General features: G+C 34.2%; 1 protein-coding gene across 1 annotated transcript in view; it reads right to left on the bottom strand.

Moving 5' to 3' along the window:
• The window catches only part of LOC108908290 (phosphatidylcholine:ceramide cholinephosphotransferase 2), a 42,518-nt gene extending 40,053 nt beyond the window's left edge, over nt 1-2,465 (bottom strand). Inside the window, exon 1 of the mRNA XM_018712301.2 lies at nt 2,305-2,465. Within this exon, the coding sequence (XP_018567817.1) occupies nt 2,305-2,363 (59 nt within the window). The 5' untranslated portion in view covers nt 2,364-2,465. The remainder of the gene's footprint in view (nt 1-2,304) is intronic.
• Between the last annotated feature and the right edge of the window lie 10,069 nt (nt 2,466-12,534).

The raw sequence follows: 12,534 nt of genomic DNA, 5'->3' as shown, positions 1-12,534 counted from the left end.
CATAATTAATAAAAGGCCAACGAATGAATATATTTCTGACATTCTGACGTAACAAAACCTCAAAAATATTTTTGGTTTCCCATATAACAATTTTTGAGATGACCTAAGACTCATTATCCTCGCTGTTTTTGCGAATCGAATGACGTAATCCCCAGCAATTGAACTAAATTGATGAAAGTAATATCTCAGTCATGGTCAACCATTATCGCGAAATTAAAATGCGAATGGATATCAATTAAACTGTATGTCTGTTCTGTTGCGTCTGAGCTTTTGTGTTTGTGTGAAAATTTAAACCACCGGTAAAGTTTATATTTTCGAGGAAAATAAACTGTGTTTATTATACGAGACAATGTTTTTTACACCAAATATTTTTCACGAATTTTCACAAGCACGGCATACTTCAAAGGTCGGTGCAAAGTGGCTGTCCAAATATCTCTCACTAATAGAAACAAAGCGAATTGTCAAGTGTTCCAGAAGTTTCTGGATCTATCATTAGATATGATAACTCTATAAAAGAGAATGAAATATATGGACCTTGTGACGAAACGTATATGTGTAGAGAGTAACATACGAGAAAAACGACAATCAAAAGTTTTACAGAATTGTGTTTTGTTTTCCTAAATCTGGATCTAGTTCCAAGTGAATTCTTATCGGATTTGGAATGTAATTGGAAAATTCTCTGAATCATTTTCAAGTATTTTTATTCAGCTTCCTGATTTCTCAGTTCTGTGACTTTTCTGAACGTGACGAAAATAAAATAGTTGGATGGAGAAATCAAACACAAAAATGTATACCGGGTGATTCAGTTTGATATTCGCGGCCTTGTATCTCTTTTATTTTAACAAATAGCTATAACAAACCCAATATATTTTTAAATCACCGGTCAAACTCTATCAAATGACGTTATTAGATCGTCTCCATGGTAACATATGTCAAAATTGCTATAGTTAACTGTTTTTGTTCAAATGGCACACTATATATATTTTTTTATCAATTCTGGAAGATATTTTTTCTGCGTTCAGCTATATAAGGAAGTCTATAGTTTCATTAGAAATATTGCTCGAAAAACAGCAAAAATTATGAACCCTACTTTCAGTAGCTTTATTCTGAAAAATGATAGCCAGTTGCGAAAACAACTGAATTTTGACGTTTCTAAATAACGGTTTGTCAAAATAATTGACATTTTGTACCTATCTATGCTATCTATAACTAATTATAACATGAATACTTACAGTAAACCAAGAAAAACTAGATATGATTTTAATTTATGGAGAGGGCCGAAAGAACGCTAAAAAGGTCAGGTATTTATACCAACGTCGTTTTCCGCAGAGATAACTTCCATCAGATAAAATTTTTGGAAAGTTAGCCAGGAATTTGACGGCAGATGGAAGTTTTTAAAAGAAATGAAGTTTTTTAAACCCAGAAGGGCAAGATATGAAGATGTTAAATGGCCTGCTATATCTCCGGATCTCACTCCTATAAATTTCATTATTTGGCCTTACCTAAATGATATTGACGACCTTAAAAACAGAATAAGAGTAGAATGTCGGTGATTGTTTCAGCAGCTGGCTATCATTTTTCAGAATAAAGTTCGAAAAGTAATGTTCATCATTTTTGTTATTTTTCTAATAATATTTCTAATGAAACTATCTAGACTTCCTTACATAGCTGAACGCAGAAAAAAAATATCTTCCAGAATTGATAAGAAAATATATTTGAACAAAAACAGTCGACTATAGCAATTTTGACATAATATGTTACCATGGAGACGATGTAACAATGTCATTTGATAGAGTTTGAGCGGCGATTTAAAAATATGTAGGGTATGTTATAGCTATTTGATAAAACAAAAGAGATACGAGGCTGCGAATACCAAACTGAATCACCCGGTATATGAAAAATCTCAATAGATGTGCCTAAAATCATATAATGGCAGACTAGTCACTACCCTATCTACAAATTTGCGAGTTTTGTATTATAGACATATATATATATATATNTTGATTAGTTACAATATATATATATATATATATATATATATATATATATATGTGATTTAAATTTGTTACAATATCCTTGAGGAAGAAAACATATATACACTTTTGTAGGTTTATCTAGACTAAAGTAAATTAAAATGTTTGTTTCAAGGACTCACACCTGATGCGCGGTTCCGTGACACACACCAATATCATCTAACTGCCATGCAAGTAACGAATTCACAGGTTTACAATTTTTTTTGCATTCATGTAAACAAACCTGTCATAAAGAAAATGTTCTTTCAAACATGCAATTCGTTTCTCTCACCTTAACAAAGCTCTTCGCCACTTTTCCCCTGTCTCGACGACGATGAGCTGAAGTTTCATGTCCAGGGTCCCTCGGCTGCACCAGGTCCTTCACCACTTACACACCGTCAATATCAACTGTAACATATGGGTTTTTCTGCAATTCGGGTTAATGCAGCTACAGCACTGCGCTCATTCTCGAAATGTCACCCGACCCGGCTGTAAATATGACTATATTTAATTTTGGCAGACCGCAAAATCGCGGAATTGCCGGTACAATGGGTTCCCCGAGTTACCGCAAGCGATCAGAGAAAGTGTTCGAACTTTGAGTTCTTCACAAAACGATCGGGTTATTCGCGGGTTATGTATGTAAGCATCGTGTAGAAAATTTCATATACTGGGTGTAACAGCGACGTTGTGACGGACCTACAAGATTGGTTCCCGTCACAAATAGGACAAATACAAAAACATAGACGGGACTGTGTTCTGGACTAGAATATTATTCCTCCCAAGGATATCGTTGCTTGGATAACATGATAATGTAATAACTGGAATAGAAATTTATCCCAGTATGTAAAAGATCTAATACAAACAAGTAGATCCCATTAGCAAAATCATCTGGTCAATGCCCCCCTTTTATGTCGGATACGGTTTCGATTAGCGAACGTATATCACATTTGCGATAGATCAGTTCAAGGTCTGAATCGAATTATGATAAATAGGCGCCCGTATTTGAAAAAGTTCGATCTTGCCGGGTTTGAATAATACATACTGATGTAAGCGGGAGCGCAAATGGCTCCATCAACTGTGCCATAGAGGGCAAAGACAATGTTTTAATTGTCAGTATTGCGAGAAACAACTACTCCAAGGGCTATATGCCCCTAGCGGCATTGAATTAACCCACCAGGCTCTCAGAAATTAACTTCAACTTCTGGAAGCCATAAGTCGGGTTCTATACCACCTACAAAAATTAAAAAAAGTAATTTTTGCTATTTAATTACCTTCAATTTTTACTTATGATCATTTTTTTGATAAAACTTGTAGTTTTTGAGATATTCGCGAAAAATGGCTCAAAAACGTGCATTTTGTGGGTTAAAAACGAACATGTTTAGGCGCAAATAACTCAAAAAGTATTGACTGTACAAAAAATTCTTATAGAACATTTTTTGCTTAGAATTCGTCCCTATATTTTTAATAAAAAAATTCCCACTCCCCAGAAGGGGGGCATCCACCCCGAGCAAACATCGGCACTATATAACTTTTGTTTCTTGGGCTATTCCCTAGCTACAGTTCAAATTTCACGTCAATCCATTCCATCCGAAAAAATTGGTAGCCAAAATGCTTCATTGACTGGGCTATATTATGTCGTATGTCGAATATCTACGTATACAGTCATTTATAAAACTAATGCAACTGACGAATTCCAAGTAAACAACAACCTTGATGTCCCGCGAAGCGGTTACGTAAACACATACATTTATGTGTACAAGGCAAGTGGTAAACAAACTCAAATCGCTAAATGATTATATCTAAAATATGCTAATGAGTCATAAAATAAATGAAAGTCTAAATTAGTTTCTAACTCAGATTTTACGTCGTTTGTAGATACGAATTGTACGTGTAGGCAACCAGATAAACACACGTGAAATAGTTTCAAAGATGTAAGGCAGTTATACACTGGGGAAAAATTATAGAAGCAAAGGTATTAGAACCCTCTAATACCTTTGCGAAGAAAGGGAGAAAGGGATATCAGTTCGAACCAAATTGCTATAAAGATGGAGATCATTCAAAATTTTCGAATTTTCACCACCATGAACGGCGTGACATTTTTAACAGTAAGGCGATGTTTCGCGTTGTATTAGCTATGTCCTGTCCAAATTTGGTTAGTGTAACTCTCTTAGTTTCAACAATTTAATACATAGTGTGGAGACTAAACTTTAGAAGAAAAATAATATTTTGATCAAGTGGGAACTAGAAGGGGGTGCTATTGAACAAAGAAACGAAGATCGTAGAATCAAAATAGAAGAGAAAAATGTGGTACCAGCTCCCAACAAAGAGGATAATTGAAGACAAAATTGAAAAATAGTTGTATAACAGGAATTAACATGAAGATAGGAAATATAGTTTTAACACAGGAAAGAACAGAAAACAGAGTGAAAATAAATTATAGAACAATGGTCAAACTTGGGATTAATAAGATAGGAAGATCCTTTATCATTAGATTAGATTGGCGCTAGAAAAATTTGTAATATGATGTAGAGATGCACAGATCAGGTCTCATATAATACAAGACACAATAGAAGTAATCATGACATTGCAAGAGCAGTATATGCTTGTATATTAATGAGGGAAAAACTGAGTACATGGAATGAACAGATAAAAAAGTAGAAATTAATATTGCGAAGCCACAGGCTTTCTAGGCTTGAGGAACTAGTTTAGAGTTTAGTTAATAACAAAGTTTTGTCCACGTTTGTCTACGTATCTCTACTGTTACATTACTTTATATTTTTTAATTACGAAATTAACTACACTCCTATACAGGCCATTACAGAAGATAATAATCGCGATAATTTACATTTTTCAAAACGAATTACGCTGTTTCGGGTATTATAAAAAAGAGTTTGCTAAAATATTAACGTACCCACATGTTATAACGACCAAAGGGCGCGGTTTATATATAGGACGGAGTCATTCCATGTGTATCGATTTGTAATTTTCGCGATAATCTGGAACAAATCTTAGGGGTCAGTAACTTTTGGCGCTGACAAGCGACCTAAATGTGTAAACATTAACGGAGAAGGATGTAGTCGCATTAAAAAGTCCATTATCGGGTTGCATTTTACGCACTTTTCGTGCACTAATGTAGCACATGAAGGAAGGTTTGTGTTATATTTTTTTTAATTCCACCGTATTTATACCACCGAGGAGATATGGTTTCTGAAAGACGAAGCTTCATGACATTTTCTCGGACATGTCGATTTTGCATTTAAAAAAAAAATACTTTTTCATAGATCCCGCCTATTTCATGTTCGATTGTTTGCACGCAAACTCAAGGTGGCCGAAAAAATATTTATAGTCTCGGAAATAACACAAATACTTCACAGATTTCATACCGCCAAAAATTCTCTTAATAATGTAAAATGGACAGGGTTTAAATATATCATTCACAAAAAAATGCAGTTCAACAAAAACTTGCAAGTTTCTCTTCCGAAGTAAAAGGAAAAAAAATCCAAAAATCTTTCTGTTTTTTTACTATTTAGACAATGTAACTCCACACCACTCACCGTCCCATATATCTGCGTCGTTCTCTCAGGGAGGCGGACTTTCTTTCGTATGAAAAGTACATATATCACAGGATCACACCGTATAAACTAATCAGTTCACAAAAAAATATTTACTACGGATCATGGATAACACTTCCACCGGATACAATTATGACATTATCGTTAAACATGCACGTTGTTCCGATTTTTCTGATATACCGAATGGTTCATTTCTAGCTTTGGTAATAAGTAATTTATAATACCTGAATAAAATATGAAATAATTACATATTTTTAGTTTCCTAAATGTTAGCCACCATTGTTTTTTAACTGAACATCGTTGCCCTTCGTAAGCGTTTGGAACAGGATCGGATTCTGCTTAAGTTTAGACTGTTCACGGTTTTATTCTGTACTGCCTTGTTTATTTTGAATTAACTTAGTATGTCTAGCACCGACCGACTGCTGAAGTGGCGGAAAAAGTGGCACGCTGATATCAAAAAATATGGTGACTACAAAACACGTTGATTAAAATAGCAGCAACGCCATTTTGTGCAGTGTATGGACGTGAGAAGTTGCGACTAAATAAGACATGTTTCTTTTTGCATGTAAGAAAAGATTAGGACTTAGGAGATCCTCGTAAAATTTTATTTCGACCATAACTTTCAGGGAAGCACCAGTCGCGAATTATCTCAGTAGGCCGAGGCCATCTCTAGAAAGGCACGTGCCTCATAGGGCAGGCGCCACCCCGGTAATTGAGTCAAATGCCAGCGAACAATATTAGTCTGGATTCGCTTTCAACATTGACTGAAACCGCTTGGATAGCTGGCACAGAACTCGGTGTATATGAATATTTAATTTGTATGTGATCCAACGTATGTCCTTAATTGGTCTCTCTAACTGAATTGTATTTGCGGAGGGAATGAAAATGGTTCACAGGGGAAAAGTGCAAAAAACTTTTGCAAATAAATGAAATAATTCTAACAATAAAACATTCAAATGTGATAGTGCACATCTTTAGCCATAGTAGTTGTTCTCGGGTTAGGCTCTGTGAAGGCGGATCCTCCATGGTAACCACTCATTCAGTTCAAGCTCATAACAGTTACGCCAGCTTACATTTTGTATTATAAGCTTTAAAAAACTATGAAAACTGGATTTGGTAATATATATACCTGTTTTAAAAAAAAATAAGAAAAAAGATTTTTGTCTTACTGAAAATTTTAACTTCGGGTTTATTAGTATAGTCTTTCCGATCTCAATTGAAGAACCAAGAGATTGGCAGTATGTACCAGGTACATAAAATAGAAATTTTCTACACCTTATTATTATTTTTTACCTTTAGTAGAAAACTTTTTTAGGGACGGCTATGAAAGTAATTTTATTGCTAGCCTTTTTTATGCATGTTCAACTGACTTCGGAAAGACTGTAATACCTAGTTTTGTATTAATACTGTTTTAGTTGTTAGAATTATTTCAAACGAAAATTACTGCCTTAACTTTTTGTTCTTTTTAGGTAAATCAGAAAGGAGGATTTATCAAATTTGTGTAATCCTTTTGAAAAAAAATGAAGGTATCTATTCTAATGATAAACCTTGAATTATACAGCAACTGTTGTACTTTATAGAATTAACTATGTTGACATTGGCGACTTCGCCACAGTTTAGAAACAATGTAATATTTAAAATGGGTAGGTAATATTTTTTATAAGTATTAAAAAATAAATTATAAATTTTTTTTCCTATATAAAAGACATTGATTTTATGATAACAAGTTGCTTAAGGCCGTTATTCTTGTCACCTCGAGATAAATTTATTTGCTAGTTACATCTCTAAAAGAGCGCTTAAGAAAATGAGACAAATTTAATTTTCAACGAAATAATCCTTCTCCGAAATTTTGGCTCAACCCCATAGAATTTTATGACCGAAGTATGATCGCAAATTTTTGATTTCTCATATTTTCGTTTTTTAATGTAATCTTTACCGGTCGAGAATTTTTTAGTCAGTTTGCGTTGAAGTATATGAAAAATATTTAAATAATACAAAAATAACACAACGTAAAATAAAAACTGTTGTAAAAAAAACAATGTAATGTCTGTACAATTCTGTAAATGTACTAAAATCATATTGTGCCACAAAATTGTGAATTATGCTAATAGTCCAGGGAATGAAGAGAAAAATAGGGTAAAACCTCCGAATACTTTCGGATAGATCCGATTTTTATGAAAATTTGGAATTAAGTTTATTTCACCCTGTAGATGAAAAGTTACCTATGTTTGATATGCGCTTCCTATTTTTAGGGGATGAAAACCACCCCTTATTAAAAAACTGAATAAATATAAAAATAGGTGTTATATAAAATAGAACCATATCTCAGTATATAGAATAAATATTGTTTTATATTGTGGGTTATAATTTACGTTCTTTTTATAAAGTTTCAACCCTTAAAAACCATCCTTAATGATAAAAATATAAAATTAATAGTTTCTTCGACCTTAAAATATTTTTATAGCGCATATATTATAGATAGAAATCTTTTCAATAGTTTATGGTATTATAAATAATTTATTACAATATTTCAACCCTTAAAAAGCTACCCCTAATAACAAAATATTAAGGAAAATAGTTTTTAACAGTTTCAAATGATTTGATATTACAAATAGGATAAATTAAATTCTTTTACCTGTTTATATACAATTTATAATTTATCGCATTGTTATAACCCTTAAAAACCACCCCCAGTGACAAAATATAAAAAATAGCTTATGATTATTTAAAATGAATTATAATTCCCTAGTGTTTATCAGATCACTGGGTTTCTTATAAATCACCCTTCATTATACAAATAAAAACAATTTTATTACATTTAAAGTTGATAAGTAGAATTATTAAAAGATTAAAGGGAGAGTTTTTTTCGATGTTTAGTGTAGGGATTTGGGAAAGTGGCAGAGATACAAAAAAGTGTAAATGAGGAAAGATGTGCAGTTTTATGATCCTTATTAAATGTTACTTCTATTTTTTGAAAAAAACGGTATGGCTGACTAAATATTTGGAAAAATTCGAATTCGGTCAATTCCTTCAGATGCGTTTAGCTCCGTTGCTATTTATTTTACAAAAAAATTTTAAATTACAAAGTTTCAGGTTTTCACAGTGTTAATAAGACGGTGTGATCAAATAGTCCGTGTGCACTTTCGTTTTCAAGTTATAACATAAACTTCAAGTTTTTTAAATGTAAACCATAGTTATGTGCTAGAAAAAATATCTTTTTATGTTATAACTTGAAAACGAAAGTGCACACGAACAATTTGATTGATAAGACAGTGTAGTGTGCCTTATTAACACTACAAAAAAAATATTGACTTATCGAAAGATGTTCATAAGATACTTTTTGCTTAAAATTGATAGCTTTTTCGATTCTTTGGGTTATTTTCAATATTTTATTGAACCCCTAGAAGGGGTGGCTTCCACCCCTGGGCAAAAGCGCTCATCGGCACTATATAACTTTTATTTCTTTTTATTATTTTCTACTTACAATCCAAGATTCACGTCAATCAGTTCTATCCGAAAGAATTCGGAGGGGAAACCCTTGGTTCCCTCGATTAAAAGTTTTTTGTGTGTTATTTTACGAGTAATTACTCGTAAAATAATGAGGTTAAGACAAATAAACTCAATAAATTTCCTATCAAATGAAATCAAGCAATGTACTATACAACAATCTAAGTATGCATAGATAGGCAGAGGCTTGTAAGTAGTTGTTTTCCGCAATATCGTTAGTTAAGGCTGACAAAAAATCGCGCTTTTACTAAAACAACAAATTTTTGGAAAATTTTTTGAATTTATATGAATCAGCTTAAAACCTAAATAAAGTAAAATTTCACCAAATTTGTAAAATATACGATTTTCACGAGCATCATAAGGAAAATCAATATTGCAGGCAATACATTTGAATGCAGATAATGTGCACGGGGAACACTTACGAATAAAGAAAAATTGAAAAGGTAAGATTTAAGAACCCACTATGCGGTCTCGGCCGGCCGTAATAGGACCCGGAGCGCAGTGCGTAAAACTACAACCACCTGGAGATCGACGACTATGCACACGGCATCGATTTACCTTCTCCTTCGTACAAACCAGCTGACACACACAACACAAAAAGAACTTAAGTAAGGTTATGCGACGGGCTTTATAGCTCGAACCGAGCACGGATCGTAGACACTACCCCGGAATAAACTAAGCGCCCCGAGGACCGCGTCGGGGCGCATGCCCGCGTAATTTTTCGCAATATCAACCACGGCGGTGCCTCCAGAACATATCCCGCAACTGGCACGGGGTCTTAAGGGTACGCGAAGGCTGTCGGCGGGATGGAGCCGCGTCTCCGGGCGAGGATCTTCGTGGAATCGTCATGAATGGCCAGGCGCCGCTTCACCTGCCGGGGTATTGATTTCCGGACGGCGATGCTTACGCGTTCCTCGGGCACCCGGATGTTGTGGAAGGGCAAGAACCGATACAGGATGGACAAGCTATTGTGACTTCAAACACTTACTCATTACTCACTTGAGTTTTACAGCGTATGACATACTTGAAATGTATTCAATATTTCTAGCTAGAACTGTCGAAGTGATTGAATAAGAAAACAGAGTAGAAACATGTATAGTCTTCCCGATCTCAACTGAAGAACCAAGCGGTTGGCAGTATGTACCAGGTTCGTTCGCTGACGCAGCAACTCGGCATTGAAATATTTGAAAAACTCGTTCCCATATTTATTTAGCCATACCCATATACAGGTTTGATCGAACTAAACGTGGAGGTAGTAGAAATGTATACGCCCAGTTGAAGAATTCGCGCGTGGGCAAACGGCGTACAACACAGCCGCACTGGGCGATTGGACAATAAATCTTTGTCGTTGACAAGTGGTTGACAAATTGCCTAGCAGTGCAGTGTAGTAATGCGGAATTTGGTGTGATTCAGGTAATTTTAATTTGTTTTAGGCACCTTCTATTATTCATTGATATTACAATTGCGAAAGGGAGAAATAATATTATTACAACATGGCATTTTGGAGACCTTTTGAAACGGAACAAAACGAAATTTACCATCAATATAATAAAATCGTTTGAGGACATAAATAATTAAAATATGTTGTTGGCCAAATGAACATATAACAGAAATTTTCTACACATTATTATAATTTTTTACCTTTAGTAGAAAACTTTTTTAGGGACGGCTATGAAACTCATTAAATTTTATTGCTAGGCGTTTTTATACATGTTTAACTGACTCCGGAAAGACTATAATAACCTAGTTTTGTATAAATACTGTTTTAGTTGTTAGAATTAGGGTCTATTTCAGACGAAAATTACTCCTTTAACTTTTTGTTCTTTCTAAGTAAATCAGAAAGGAGGATTTATAAAATTTGTATAATCCTTTTGAAAAAATAAATGAATGGATCTATTCTAATGATAAATCTTGAATTATACAGCAACTATTGTACTTTATAGAGTCAACTATGTTGACATTGGCGACTTTGCCACAATTTAGAATCAATGTAATAATTTAAAATGGGTAATATTTTTTGTAAGTATTAAAAGATAAATTATAAATTTCTTTTCCTATATATTGTGCCACAAGATTATGTTACTTTTTTAGGGACGTCTATGAAACTCATTAAATTTTATTGCCAGACGTTTTTATACCTGAACTGACTTCGGAAAGACTGTACTTTGTGTAGAATTTTATAACTTTTTAGTATTATCTGTTTTAACTTTCCTAAATGTGTCCCTTTCTACTTTACGTGATGACAGGAGTATAGTACACACTAGGAATTACAAATTAAATACATATACTGCTCAAAAACGATAATAGTTTGTAAAAATTTGAAACAATTTTAAAAATATATCAATCAGATTAATATTTTTATTTTTTATTGTGAACGACAAAAATAATTATGTATCTAAGCCTTACAAAAGCAATATGTTTTACTAAGTAATTTGTTATTCCAATATTTGATTTAAAAAGGCAGCAACTGACTATGCTGACAATGCACTGATACAACTTCGGTAATTTCAGACGGCTCGGTTTACGTCGTCCAATTGCGTACATCGGTAGACAACTCAGAACCACCCTGTAGATGTGATTCGAAGGGAGCGTAGCAAGCGTAATTACATATGTAGCGTATAATGGGGACATTTAAAAATTCGAATGGACGTCCGAGTGACGTCAGGCGAATTAAATATGCTTCGTTTTTATGCGGGTGGATCGGGGTAACACCTTGCCTTGCGTCAATCGGTACGTTTTCAAAGGTTCCATTCATGAGGGTACGTTTATGAATGGGACGGCGGTCGTCATTAAGCAAATTGGCCTATTTTCAGGTATTTAACTGCGTGTAAATAGAGAAACGTTGCATTCTTTTCAAAAATATCACGGCAAACTAGAGAATTTAAATATATCTTTGTTTTTTTTTGTTATTATTCGAGCGTAAATCAAATATAAACGGATTTTTATTTAAATAATAAATATATACTAATATGAAAATAAAAGGCAATTATAATTTATTGTTTACATAGTTTCCTGCTTCAGAAACACATTTTTCCCAGCGAGAAGAAAGGTTCTTGATCGCATTATCGTAAAATGAAGATGGTTTCCTCCACGGCCTGGTCATCTTCAAATCATGCCCTCCTAGAGCTTCTTTAAGCGGCCCAAACAAGTGAAAACCGCAGGTTGATAGGTCCGGGCTGTAGTCAAGTTGAGTCCGGTGTATTTCTACTAGTTTTGAGACTGTGAAAGGTGCAGCTTGACAGTTCCCATAACTTATTCCGACCTGTTTTGCAATTTCGGATACTCGCACCCGTCGAACGTCTTCAAGAATGTCTCGAACCGCGCGAATATGTTGGTCCGAAGACGGCGATTGTGTTTCTGATTTTCTTGACCTCATCCTTCCTTGAACTCAGGCCAAGCGTTACTGACGAATTGATTGGGAATTGGGAGTGTGGATTGGCCGG

Source organism: Anoplophora glabripennis, unplaced genomic scaffold (assembly GCF_000390285.2).
Source record: "Anoplophora glabripennis isolate ALB-LARVAE unplaced genomic scaffold, Agla_2.0 scaffold18, whole genome shotgun sequence".
In the NCBI taxonomy this organism is placed as follows: domain Eukaryota; kingdom Metazoa; phylum Arthropoda; class Insecta; order Coleoptera; family Cerambycidae; genus Anoplophora; species Anoplophora glabripennis.
The sequence above is the reverse complement of the archived record's forward strand: the minus strand, read 5'-3'. Positions and strand labels throughout refer to the sequence as shown.